At 35.1% G+C, this 15,237-nt stretch overlaps 1 protein-coding gene across 2 annotated transcripts in view; it reads right to left on the bottom strand.

Annotated features, from left to right (window-relative positions):
* LOC138706597 (protein rhomboid-like) overlaps positions 1–15,237 on the bottom strand; it is a 411,976-nt gene that overhangs the window by 67,629 nt on the left and 329,110 nt on the right. For both annotated transcript variants that reach the window (XM_069836095.1, XM_069836094.1), the window contains one exon: positions 11,159–11,276. In XM_069836095.1, the coding sequence (XP_069692196.1) occupies positions 11,159–11,276 (118 nt within the window). The remainder of the gene's footprint in view (positions 1–11,158; positions 11,277–15,237) is intronic.

The raw sequence follows: 15,237 nt of genomic DNA, 5'->3' as shown, positions 1-15,237 counted from the left end.
AAAACCTGCGTTGTACGTAACTGAAGGTGAGTGATTTAAATTACATACAACTCAGAAGTACGCATAAATACGGTTTGTATATAATATGCTTTTCGAATGCTTAGGAATCAGTTGAACAGAGCATAGCTGGAGCGCTTAAGAATTCTTTTAATTTGTTCAAATGTGTTTTAATCAAAAGAACGAGATTAGAATCTCATTATACGATATAGTAAATGTGTCTCAGTGAAACTTACAGCAGAGCCCGTATAGGCCAGTTTCTGATGCTTTTCCAATTCACTGCGGGCTGAAGCAAGGAGATGATGCACTAGCACCTTTACTTTTTAACTTCGCTCTAGTATATGCCATTAGGAAGGTTCAGGATAACAGGGAGGGTTTGGAATTGAACGGGTTACATCAGCTTCTTGTCTATTCGGATGACGTGAATATGTTAGAAGAAAATTCACAAACGATTAGGGAAAAGGCGGAAATTTTACTTGAAGCAAGTAAAGCGATAGGTTTGGAAGTAAATCCCGAAAAGACTAAGTATATGATTATGTCTCGTGACCAGAATATTGTACGAAATGGAAACATAAAAATTAGAGATTTATCTTTCGAAGAGGTGGAAAAATTCAGATATCTTGGAGCAACAGTAACAAATGTAAATTACACTTGGGAGGAAATTAAACACAGAATAAACATGGGAAATCGTGTTATTATTCGGTTGAGAAGGTTTTGTTAGCTAATCTGCAGTCAAAAAATCTGGAAGTTAGAATTTATAAAACAGTTATATTACCGGTTGTTCTGTATGGCTGTGAAACTTCGACTCTCACTTTGAGAGAGGAACAGAGATTAAAGTTGTTTGAGAATAAGGTTCTTAGGAAAATATTTGGGGCTAAGAAGGATGAAGTTACAGGAGAATGGAGAAAGTTACACAACGCAGAACTGCATGAATTGTATTCTTCACCTGACATAATTAGGAACATTAAATCCAGACGTTTGAGATGGGCAGGGCATGTAGCACGTATGGGAGAATCCAGAAATGCATATAGAGTGTTAGTTGGGCGACCGGAGGGAAAAAGGCCTTTGGGGAGGCCGAGATGTAGATGGGGGGATAATATTAAAATGGATTTGAGGGAGGTGGGATATCACGATAGAGACTGGATTAATCTTGCACAGGATAGGGACCGATGGCGGTCTTATGTGAGTGCAGCAATGAACCTGCGAGTTCCTTAAAAGCCATTTGTACGTAAGTAAGTATGTAATATAAATGCACCACATACATTTGGTATACCGTAAAATTTTCTATTAAATAATGAACTGCGACTTTGAATATATTTTAATTTTCGATTTTTAATATTACACATCTATTAAAATTTCAGTTTTTGTTTTGTTGCGGTTTGCCTCAAATTCTTTTATAAAATCTAACTTTGTCTTCTGTCAATTATCCCTTCCTTTTACTGTCAGGTATGATTTAGAGGCAGGCACTGAGAGATCTGCAACTGTTTTTGAATGTTCGGAACTTGTTCCGTGAGAAAGGAGGTAAGTTGGTATGTATAATTACAGTACAGATGCCTCAAACTAGCAAGCTGTCTCGTTCGCGCAGGCGCATAGAGCACTTCTCCCCTACCACTGTCCGCCTACTGCTGTGCACTGTGGACTAGAACGGTACAGCTCAGTTCTAATAACAGTTGAGAAGGCTGCATAGGGAGGGTACATCTTGAATACATTGTCAAGAGGTCAACTTTTCAGATAATATCACTATACCTGGGGATCGGAGCCTAGGTGGGGCCCCTCCGTTAGCTCTACTACTTCCCCTCTCCAGGCAGCTTCCTAGTTTGAGGCATCTGTACTTCATATTACAATACTGGATTGATTATTATTATGAAACTCGTATTGTAATATGAAACGTTACGATACTCATATTGTAAATAACTATTATAATATGTAGGCTTACGTGAAATGCAGATAAGTTCATTTAACAATTACTCGGATTTTCTAGGAAGAACAAGACATATATGCTTCATTAATAAATACGCTCGTATGAGGTATGATTTTCGTTTGCTTAAATACAGAAAAAAATCCTTCAAGGCAGTAGCTCTTATTTTGGATTCATATTTACTGGCTGTCGGGTATCTTAGTTACTAGAGCAACTGGTTGCGGACTGGAAGAGCCTAGGTTGAATTCCAAGTGATTGTGAAGAAACTTTTAGAATGACACTTGGCCTCCTATAAAATTAAGTAGCATGTGTTTCCAGGAGATAAAAAGGCGGACAGATCATAAAACTGACAACACACCCTTGTAGTGCTAAGGTCATGAAAGGATAGAGCTCTATACTCATGACCCCCATGCGCCTTAATGGCGTTTAAAGGAAATTCTTTTTATAACGTTACTTTTTATGCTGCTGTAAAACAGTTTTATAGGGGTTTAGGAACTGATAATTGAAATAAGTTCTAAAACATTTTCTGAAAAATATATTTGCTTAATTGATTTATTATTATTATTATTATTATTATTATTATTATTATTATTATTATTATTAGCCGTAATGTAGGGCAAAGCAAAGACACGTTAACTTACAATGAAGCAAAGTGGTTTACATATATAAATTTGGAATGTAAAATACTGAAATCGGCTACTACTTTTACAGCTTTTAGGTTTTGCAGCATGGAAATGCTGGGAACGAGATAGGTTTGAAAGTTAATCCCGAAAAGACAAAGTATATGATTATATATGGTTATGTTTCGTGATCAGAATATTGTACGAAATGGAAATATAAAAATTGGAAATTTATTCTTTGAAGAGGTGGAAAAATTTAAATATATTGGAGCAACAGTAACAAATATAAATGACACTCGGGAGGAAATTAAACACAGAATAAATATGGAAAACGCCTGTTATTATTCGGTTGAGAAGCTTTAGTCATCCAGTCTGCTCTCAAAAAACCTGAAAGAATTTATAAAACAGTTATATTACCGGTTGTTCTGTATGGATGTGAAACTTGGACTCTCACTTTGAGAGAGGAACAGAGGTTAAGAGTGTTTGAGAATAAGGTGCTTAGGAAAGTATTTGGGTCTAAGAGGGATGAAGTTACAGGACAATGGAGAAAGTTACACAACGCAGAACTGCACGCATTGTATTCTTTACCTGACATAATTAGGAACATTAAATACAAACGTTTGAGATGGGCAGGACATGTAGCACGTATGGGCGAATCCGGAAATGCATACAGAGTGTTAGTTGGGAGGCTGGAGAGAAAAAGACCTTTGGAGAGGCCGAGACGTAGATGGGAGGATAATATTAAAATGGATTTGAGGGAGGTGGGATATGATTGTATAGACTGGATTAATCTTGCTCAGGATAAGGACCGATGACGGTGTCCCTTATGTGAGGGCGGTAACGAATCTCCGGGTTCCTTCAAAACCGTAAGTAAATCTTGGAAACTTTTTCATACGATAGTCAAGGAAGTTTACAGAGGACGACTTAAATAAGCACGTATTATAAATGTACCTGAAAATAACCAAAATTACACAAGTGGTCAAAAGTATTTTAATACGCACTTCGTAAGAATTGAAAAGTCGGTCTGTACTTAAGTCCACGATTACGATATTTTTAATCTAATGAATTACAATGCAGTGCAGTATAAATCAATGAAATGAGTGAATGAATAAGTAAGTAAATAAATACTTTTCTTAAAATTTCTCACTTGCTAAGTAGGCCTACATACTATGTAAGTATTCTTATATTGCCGGCCGAGAGAACAACCAGATTTTCTATCTCGTTTGGTAAAGTAGGATTATTTGTAAATTACGAGAATCACAGATTTATTTCAAGATATAAGGTTTATCTTCAGGAATTACCAAGGATGATTTTGAAAATCTAAACAGTGCTAGTAGTGTGGCGGAATAGAAACTGCAGCACTATGGGGACAGTAAATAAAGATAATTCCCGCTCTTCCAAGTTGGTGGTTCAGTAACAGCAAAATTATAAAATTACATTATTGCAACACAGATTTATAACGTCATAAATAAATAATATAAAAAATATTATAGTCAATAATGAATAAATAATACCGAAGAATTTTAGGATTTATGAGTTCCCGACATCTAGATATATTAATTCCAGCCACGGAAAATGATTACATACTCCTTATTTCTCATTTCTTATTTATTTTGAAACCCTTTAATTGTCAGTTATAAAAATTGTGACTAGTTTTCTTGCCGCATGTTATTTTTCATGTCTCAGTTGGCACTGAATAAATTCGACACATGATATGATGTCACAAAATAAAGCCGTAATGCAATGACCTTGTCTTGCAATTCTGGAGCATGTCCAAAGTTATGACGTCATTTATTCTAGGACCGGAGACTTGAACCAAGACGAATGTAAATGTGTCTCTCTTCAGAGGACTTAATTTACGCTCTGTTTCGTAATCACGCTTTGATTCTATGTCGCAAATCTCCAAAACATTGTCACATATAGGCCCAAATATACAAGATGAGTCAAAAGTCGCTTTCCCCAAACACATACTTACATTTCATTACATTCAATTTACATTTGATTCACATTCCTTTACGGATTTTGTTCAAAATGGAGGCCCTGCTTCTCGACTCAAAATTCACAACGTTTAGACACTGATTTACAGATGACAGAACCTAACTCACGATTTTCACGAATGACTGTTCGATCATCTGTCGCAACTGATGCAGATCCTGCTGTTTCTGAGCAAAAAAACATCATCTTTCAGGATATCCCACAGCGAAAAATCACATGGCGTCAGGTCGCGTGATCTGGGTGGCCATTCTGTTGTGCCAATCCTTTCATGGAATTGCTGGTTCAAGAAGTCCCTCTCTCCTACCAAAATGAGGTGGTGCTCCATCCTGTTGTCATAACAACTGCATTTCGGCAAAACGAGAGCTGTTTTCAAGGCATGACATAGGAAAAACAGTTGACGCACGAACATGGTTGTCAACCCACCACTTATTGCACTAGCTCTTCGTTTACTCAAGTTATGACATCTGTATATGTGTACAAGTATGAAACTAAGAATGAATACTGGGGAAAGCAACTTTTGACCCAACTTGTACCATAGTCATATATATATATATATATAGTCATATATATATATATATATATATATATATATATATATATAGAGAGAGAGAGTGTATGTATGTATGTATGTATGTATGTATGTATGTATGTATGTATGTATTGCATACGCAATTTATTGCATCAATGGAACAAATTGAAAAGTAAACGTTTGGGAGTTGTTTTCTATTCTCACTGGAAGAGAGGTAATTCGTGGATCTCAACCAATAAGGGACTTTCGAGCAGTCAGTGGACGCAAGCCAATAAGATGAACTGTAATACAATACCTGTACGTACTCTCCCTGGTAGAACTCTTGACTCAACCCGTTGCAGAAGATGCGACGAGCAAGAAACGCTTCCTCACGTCTTGGGTTTCTGCCATCATGGAGAATTGCTTCGAATCAACAGACATAATACGGTTCGTTCTCTCATCGCATCTTCAATCCGCCGGAATGCTTCCTATAAGGTTTATGAGGAGGTTGGTTGCATCTCTTATGATGGCTCTACTAGACGTGCTGATATCATCATAATTGATCGGCAGAAGGATAAGGGTGTCATTCTTGATCCCACAGTCCGTTTCGAAATGTATGAGCAACAGCCATAAGAGGTGTGTCGTGAAAAACAAGTCTTATATGAGCCTTGTTTCAGCATCTTGGAGCACAATACCACATCACACATTGGACAGTTTTTGGGCTCATGGTCGGTGCCTGTGGTACGATCCCACGAGAAACTTTAAATCAACTTAAACAATTTAAAATTTCTGATGCAACGATTGATGCCATAGGATCTCATGTGTTAAAATCATCCTTAGCTACAATTAGTAATCATTTGTACCCAAGAAACTTTTATTGTAAATGATTTCCTATGTTTTCTTACCATTTAACTACGGTTAATGTTTTGTTTCTTTCAAATTGTCACATAATTGTTTTTAATCATTGTTCATTGTGAATTGATTAGTAGGCCGATCTATATCGAACCCTTATTTAGGGCGGCTATTTAAAAAAAATTATAATTACAAAGTAGCGAAAAGAAAAAAAATGAATAGATGCGCTTAATTTCTTTTACTTTAAAAAATTATGAAAATAGCACATTCAAGGTTACTTACAACAATTAGTGTTTTCTGTACATAATTTATTTACACATCTGTCAAGTTTATAAAATCAATAATTTTCTGTTGTCGTAATGAAGTGAACCTGTTGGTTGTGGTTCTAAAAGTAGCAACAGGGTACTCTCACCACCGTCTCTCAGCGCTTGTGAATAGCATGCATTGTATTACAGGAAATATTTCGGTTAATGCGAAAATCTTGTAATCCGAATAGGTCTTGGTCCCAATTAGTTCAGATTAACGAGACTCTACTGTAAATATTAATATATAACAAAAAGAAATAAAACTAGAAAATAGCGTGTAGCATATTCCTTTTCAATAGGTTAATACTTATAGTGACAACCTACACATGGCACGGCGGAGACGCAGCATGGGATGAATAAAAGTAAGAGAAGATGGAGACAAAAGAAAGCGTAGGATATCGTATCTTGTAGCCTAATAATTTCGTCCACCAAATTGATATGACTTTTTTTGTTTATCAAAACGGCTTTTACAATTATGAAGTCTTAGAAATGTTAACACTGAAATAACAGAGACATAATTATAAAAATGTGTATCGCCGGAGGTTAAAATATTCACGTTTCCTTACTTTAGTGATTACCACCACAGCACAAGGCCCTGGTCGCAAGCTCAGCCGACAGACAAACCAGCTCCAGAAGGCCTACAGTAAATCTCCTGCAGGATATAGGAGAATTATTTTAGATACAACTCGTGGGGCAGGTTTTCTCTGAGAACTCCGGTTTCCCCTTGCATTCTCACGCTATCATTGCTGTAGTAGTATCAGATTAAATGGGCAATTATCTGCGGGCGAGCTTTGCAAGCCGCAACAACCCCAAAGGTCGTAATCGGGCCTCCGCCCGGCCGGCAGACACGCTGTTGGCACGGTCTGGAAACAGTCGATATGAAGTCGGTCTGCCGCTAAATTTAACCCACGTCGAGCTGTGAATGAGCCATCGACCTAGAGGCGAGGCTGCCATGAAAGATGCAGCACAGACCTTCGGGACTTCGGCGCGGGGGTGCCGGGTTCGAATTCAGTGCCAATTAACATCTAATCTAATATGTAGACAATACAACCCACAGTCCCGATCTGGGCTCACAGCATTGCGTATACAATATGCATTAAGTTCCCCATTGTGGATCAATTTGTACTTGCTATATGGGAAAAGGAAATTGTACCAGAACAATTGAAGGAGTCCATAATCGTACCTATCTTTAAGAATGGGGACAAGACTAACTGTAGTAACTTTCGATGAATATCACTTTTGTTGACGTCGTACAAAATTTTGTCCAGTATTCTTTTGAGAAGATTAACTCCATATGTAGATGAAATTATTGGGGATCATCAGTGTGGTTTTAGGCGTAATAGATCAACTATTTATCATATATTTTTTATTCGACAGACAATGGAGAAAAAATGGGAGTATAAGGGTACAGTGCATCAGTTATTCATAGACACATGACTCTGTTAAGAGAGAAGTTTTATTTGATATTTTTATTGAATTTGGTATTCCCAAGAAACTAGTTTGATTAATTAAAATATGTCTCAGTGAAACGTACAGTAGAGTCCGTATAGGTCAGTTTCTGTCAGATGTGTTTCCAATTCACTGCGGGCTAAAGCAAGGAGATGCACTATCACATTTACTTTTTAATTTTGCTCTAGAGTATGCCATTAGGAAAGTTCAGGATAACAGGGAGGGTTTGGAATTGAACGCGTTACATGAGCTGCTTGTCTGTGCGGATGACGTGAATATGTTAGGAGAAAATTCACAAACGATTAGGGAAAATACGGGAATTTTACTTGAAGCAAGTAAAGAGATAGGTTTGGAAGTAAATCCCGAAAAGACAAAGTATATGATTATGTCTCGTGATCAGAATATTGTACGAAATGGAACTATAAAAGTTGGAGATTTACCCTTCGAAGAGGTGGAAAAATTCAAATATCTTGGAGCAACAGTAACAAATGTAAATGACACTCGGGAGGAAATTAAACGCAGAATAAATATGGGAAATGCCTGTTATTATTCGGTTGAGAAGCTTTTGTCATCTAATCTGCTGTCAAAAAATCTGAAAGTTAGAATTTATAAAACAGTTATATTACCGGTTGTTCTGTATGGCTGTGAAACTTGGGCTCTCACTTTGAGAGAGGAACAGAGATTGAGGGTTTTTGAGAATAAGGTTCTTAGGAAAAGTATTTGGGGCTAAGGGGGATGAAGTTACAGGAGAATGGAGAAAGTTACAAAACACAGAACTGCACGCATTGTATTCTTCACCTGACATAATTAGGAACATTAAATCCAGACGTTTGAGATGGGCAGGGCATGTAGCACGTATGAGCGATCCAGAAATGCATGTAGAGTGTTAGCTGGGAGGCCGGAGGGAAAAAGACCTTTGTGGAGGGCACGACGTAGATGGGAAGATAATATTAAAATGGATTTGAGGGAGGTGGGATATGATGATAGAGACTGGATTAATCTTGCTCAGATAGAGACCGATAGCGGGCTTATGTGAGGGCGGCAATGGACCTCCGGGTTTCTTAAAATTAAGTAAGTAAGCAAGTAAGTAAGTAAGTAAGTAAGTAAGTAAGTAAGTAAGTAAGCAAGTAAGTAAGTAAGTAAGTAAGTAAGTAAGTAAGTATTGTGGATCAAATAGTATTGTTTCTTGCTCCAAATCTAGCGGACCTATGTTCGATGAATGGAGCAGAAGTGTATTTTTTTAGTTATTTAAAGACTCTGTATTAACTAGTACATTCCTTTAGCGTCGATGAAATTGGTAATAGTGAGATGGTATTCCACAAAAAAAAAAGAGCGTAGTATTTACCATAGATTAACTGATATTCGCCTTTCGGTTGAAGAAACTACGCAAAAACCCCAATGAGGTAATCAGCCCAAACAGAAATGAAACCAACTCCCGAACGCAGATCCGGCTCAGTAGACAAACGTGCCTGTCACATAAGCTAACAGCAGACTATAATATCCTAGACTTTTTCCTGTTGTTTTGTGTTTTTCATATGTTGTCTTAAGGGAGACTCCACTGAAAATTAAGAAAAATTTCCGAACATTTTTATTGGCTATTTCACTTCTTTAGAATGTATATTTTCATACTCCAAATGGATTGAGTTCAATTCTGATTACAAATACTGTATGTTTATTTTTTAAATTAAGGCTGTAAAGGAGCCTGGCATTTTTGTAAAACAAATAATTCTGTTTTTACAAATTTTTTTATCACAAATCTAGAAACTTTTTGTTCTAAAGTTTTCTCCCTGAAGTTATTACATGAATGTAGCGGAGGAGAATTTTAATTTACATAAATATTCAATTTTACTTTGAAATCTACTTTTCCGTAAGTATATTTTTCTTGATCAGTAGCAACTTTTTTATGCCAAATATTAATCAATTTAGATGAAATTTTTACTGCAAGTATTTATGAGGTAGCTGCATGTTTATATGCATTTATATTGCGAGAAATGCTGCTAGTTTTTTCATTAATATTTTTTTTCATGAATCGTAGAAAAAATAACATTTTTGAAATTAAATAAATGAAATATTTAATCAAATGCATTCATAGAATAGAAGAATAAGAATAGAAAAAAAAATTAAAAAACATTTGGGATATCAAAATTTGGATTTTGTTAGTTCTTTACATAGTAAACATGCTCTCAAAATTTGGTTAAAAATGATTGGAGAAAAAGTTGTAAAGCGAAATACATATAGAGTGTTTAGTTGGGAGGCCGGAGACGTAGATGGGGGGTAATATTAAAATGGATTTGAGGAAGGTGGGATATGATTGTAGAGACTTGATTAATCTTGTTTAGGGTAGAGACCGATGGCGGGCTTATGTGAGAGCGGCAATGAACCTTCGGGTTTTCTAAAAGCCATAAGTTAGTGAATCAATAAACCTTCGGGTTTTCTAAAAGCCATAAGTTAGTGAATCAATAAGAGTCAGTAAGTACAAACTGAAATTGCGACGTAGCCTACATTTCGTAATGATGTGCCTAAAACTAACTGCTAGATAGCAGTATTATCGATCTGCACACAACTAAAACAAAGAACCAGCAGTTGCAAAATGGTAGCACCTCTACTCGAAAGTATAAATATTATGTCTTTAAATAACTGGAACGTACATTTCATAATGATGTATCTAAAACTAACTTCTAGATAGCAGTATTATCGATCTGCACACAAGCGAAACAAAGAACCAGCAGTTGTAAAATAGTAGCACCTCTACACGAAAGTATAAATATTATGTCTTTAAATAACTGGGACGTACTTTTCATAGTGATGTATCTAAAACTAACTGCTAGATAGCGGTATTATCGATCTGCACACAAGCGAAACAAAGAAGTAGCAGTTGTAAAATAGTAGCACCTCTCCACGAAAGTATCAATATTATGTCTTTAAATAACTGGGACGTACATTTCATAATGATGTATCTAAAAATAACTGCTAGATAGCAATATTATCGATCTGCACACAAGCGAAACAAAGAACCAGCAGTTGAAAAATAGTAGCACCTCTACACGAAAGTAACAATATTATGTCTTTAAATAACTGGGACGTACATTTCATAATGATGTGCCTAAAACTAACTGCTAGATAGCAGTATTATCGATCTGCACACAAGAGAAACAAAGAACCAGCAGTTGCAAAATAGTAGCACCTCTACACGAAAGTATCAATATTATGTCTTTAAATAACCAATAAAAATATGTTCCAACTAACTGGCTTTCTCCCATAGCTGCCGGGTACGAGGTATTCTACTGTATTAAATTCGGGCACATTCCGGAGACGAATTTTCTTTGGGGACAAAAAGCAAAATTCTCTGGGAAACGTAGACGTCTGGTAGCTTTAACATAAACACTTTTTTAAGCCCCAATATCCCTGCAAGGGCGTATTTCCACGTATCTTTTAAACGTTTCTCCTATCATTTCCCCCCCCATTGATTTATTGATTCATTTATTCATGGAAAAGACATGGAGACTGCACTTACCTCTATGAGTGTGATGAATACGATGAACAGAGGTGGCGGGCAGCATGTGTAGTGATCCGCGTAGTACTTCCGGTCCCGCTCTTCCGTCAGGAACTCGTCCGCAATTATCCGCACCATCCTACAAAGGACAAGACATGCACGATTAGACCTGCAAAGCCAACAATGAGTTCAGAATTTAACAAGTAACTTGCTGAACTAAATAAAACGTTCGACGAGATAGTCAAAGGGTTGAGAGAAGTGATTCAGTCAGCAACAAGTGACCAATCAAAGGAGCTAGAAAGTGTAAATTGATCAATCGGGAACAGACTGTAGAAAAGAAAAGAAAAAAAAAAAAAAGCAGAGCACAGATTTAGAGCTAACAAGTATTCAGCAAATGACACACTTTGCCAGAAAATAGACAACAGATCGCCGCCACGTGAATATTAGGCAACTTGCTACCAGGCACGCAACAAGTAATACAGGGACATCATTTTATTTTTACTTCAATTTTTATTGTACCTGAGTTTTTGAATGTACTTCACTCCCACCCCTTCCACTAATGAAGTTCAACCGTCCTCGACACAGATCCAAGACAGCATATATAGTCATAGTAGCCTTACAGTCATAGTAAACAGTACGTTCCAAAAATATGTTCGCGTTTTCCAGTGACGAAAGAGCTTTCAATATTGAATCATTTTCACACAAGTATTGTCGTCCATTTGCCTACATCGTATCCCGGTTTCCCCCACCAGCTTTCATTCGCCAGCTAGTGGCTGGGCTGTCTTAGCTCTTTTCTGAAAACATGAATTTCTGTTAGGAATTGGACGTCTACGTAATATTATACAACTGCTTAAAATAACTTAAATAAAAGGGCCTCGTTAAGTAATTAAATGTCACGTGATTTCCTCCCTTTCTACGACCCTACGACATAACCACTTGGACGGACAGTAGATAGTATGTCTGAGTAATTTTATCTTTTCGGATCGGGCAGAAGTGAAGATTGAATTTATAGTACGTAAGGTACTCTTTTATAGAGTAGGTACAGAATTATTTCAACATGAGTTACTAGTACGAAGGACAAAACTAGTAATTAGAATTACATACAATAGACTACTATAGTGCGATAATATGCAGAAAATAACTGAAGCCTGTATCGAAATGAACGGCCACCATTTTAAAAAAAATGTGTTTAAATATCCATATTATGATTATTTTTCAATTTAACTTCGTTCTCTATATTGTACGCTAATGTGCTGTAGACAGTATAATATACACTGCATAATGAATACGTCCGAATGGATTGCTCAGTTCGTGAGTAAAAACACTTATTGTTAATACTGTACTGTATTTTGATTAAACAAAAACCTAATGGAAATGATCAAACTAAAAAACGCAATATTTCCTAGTTTACATAAATGGATGAACTACTTTTCTTCCCTCCTATACCTAGTAAAGTGATTTGTTTGTATATTACGCCAGTATCATCAAACTCCAGTCGTGGAAGGAGGTAGCAAACGGCGTTGATCCAAAAGTATAAGCAAGTTAATATTAAAAATATTAGTAAAAATAAAATGATGTCCCTGTATTACCAGATACAGGAAATAGTAGGCTACAGTAGGTAATACGTTACCAGGCCAAAGCAGGCAACACGGTATCAGGCAAACAGTAGGCCTAGACAACATGCTACTAAACAAATAGTTAGCAACATGGTACTAGACAAACAAACGACATGCTACCAGACAAAGAGTAGGCAAATAGTGAGGCAACATTTACTACACAAACAGTAGATAGCACGCTATCACCGGCGTGGCTCAGTCGGTTAAGGCGCTTGCCTGCCGGTCTGAAGTTGCGCTCGGGCGCCGATTCGATCCCCGCATGGGCTGATTACCTGGTTGGGTTTTTCCGAGGTTTTCCCCAACCGTAAGGTAAATGCCAGGTAATCTATGGCGAATCCTCGGCCTCATCTCGCCAAATACCATCTCGCTGTAACCAATCTCATCGATGATAAATAACCTCGTAGTTGATACAGCGTCGTTAAATAACCAACTAAAAAGAACACGCTATCAAACATACAAGCGACATGCTACCAGGAAAACAGAAGACAATACACTACCAGGCAAACAATAGGTACCCACTAACAGACAAATATTACACAACTTACTACCAGGCACACAGTAGGCAACATGATACCAAGAAAACAATGGGCAATATGCTACCAGGAAAGACAGTAGACAGCATGATACCACGCAAACAGTAGACAACATTCTACCAGGCAAACAGACAACATGTTACCAAAAGTAGGCAGTATGCTACAAGACAATACGCTGCTTGGCAAGCAGTGGACAACATTCTATCAGACAACAGTACACAACAAGCTGCCAATCAAACGGTAAACAAGACGCCATTATGCCAACAATAAGCGACAAATTATCATGTAAACTGTAAGCTATATGCCACAAGACGACAATAGATAAAACGTTGCTAGGCGACAGTGGGCAACACGTCAGCAACCATGAATAGGTTTCACGTCACAGACAAGAAATAATAACATGTTACTAGTAACAATAGATAACAAGCTACCGAAAGAGCATAAACACTTTAGCAGAGGAGAAAGAATAGGAAGTTATCAGAAAACAATTATCATGTCGCTGGTAACCCGGGTTCGAATCCCGGCGGGTCTAAGTGGAGTTTAATAACTTAATTTCGTTTGATTAATCGTAACAATTTATAGCTATAATTAAGTTTAAATGTTTCTATTTTACTTTATAATAATAACGTTTATTTGTCTCTATTTTAGTTTATAATAATTACGCATATTTTATGTTTCTATTTTACTTTATAATAATTACGTTTATGTGTTTCTATTTTAGTTTGTAATCATTGCGTTTATATATTTCTATTTTATTTTATAATGATTACGTATATGTTTCTATTTTACTTTATAACAAATACGTTTACGTGTACCTATTTCAATTTATAATAATTACGTTTATATGTTTCTATTTTACTTTATAATAATTACGTTCATATATTTCTATTTTTCTTAATAATAATTACGTATATATGTTTCTATTTTACTTTATAATAATTACGTTTATGTTTCTATTTTAGTTGTAATCATTGCGTTTTATATTCTATTTTATTTTATAATAGTTACGTATATTTTTCTATTTTACTTTATAACAATTACGTTTACATGTATCTACTTAAATTTATAATAATTACGTTTATATGTTTCTATTTTACTTCATAATAATTACGTTTATATATTTCTATTTTACTTTAAAACAATTGCGTTTATATGTTTCTATTTTACTTTATAATAATTACGTTTATATGTTTCTATTTTACTTTAAAATAATTATGTTTATATGTTTCTATTTTACTTTATAATAATTACGTTCATATGTTTCTATTTTACTTTAAAATAATTACGTTTATATGTTCTATTTTACTTTATAATAATTACCTTTATACGTTTCTATTTTACTTTATAATAATTACGTTTATATATTTCTATGTTACTTTATAATAATTACGTTTATATGTTCTATTTTACTTTATAATAATTACGTTTATATGTTTCTATTTTACTTTAAAATAATTACGTTTATATGTTTCTATTTTACTTTATAATAATAACTGCGTTCATTTGTTTTATTTCACTTTATAATAATTACGTTTATATATTTCTATTTTACTTTATAATAATTACGTTTATATGTTTCTATTTTACTTTAAAATATTTACGTTTATATGTTTCTATTTTACTTTATAATAATAACTGCGTTCATTTGTTTTTGTTTCACTTTATAATAATTACGTTTATATATTTCTATTTTACTTTATAATAATTACGTTTATATATTTCTATTTCACTTTATAATAATTACGTTTATATATTTCTATTTTACTTTATAATAATTACGTTCATATGTTTCTATTTTACTTTATAATAATTACGTTTATATGTTTCTATTTTACTTTATAATAATTACGTTTATATCTATTTTACTTTACAATAATTATGTTTGTATGTTTCTATTTTACTTTATATTAAGTACTTTAAGATTTTATCTGTTACATTTGTTATGTCTTAA

Source organism: Periplaneta americana, chromosome 9 (genome assembly GCF_040183065.1).
Source record: "Periplaneta americana isolate PAMFEO1 chromosome 9, P.americana_PAMFEO1_priV1, whole genome shotgun sequence".
NCBI lineage: Eukaryota > Metazoa > Arthropoda > Insecta > Blattodea > Blattidae > Periplaneta > Periplaneta americana.
The sequence above is the reverse complement of the archived record's forward strand: the minus strand, read 5'-3'. Positions and strand labels throughout refer to the sequence as shown.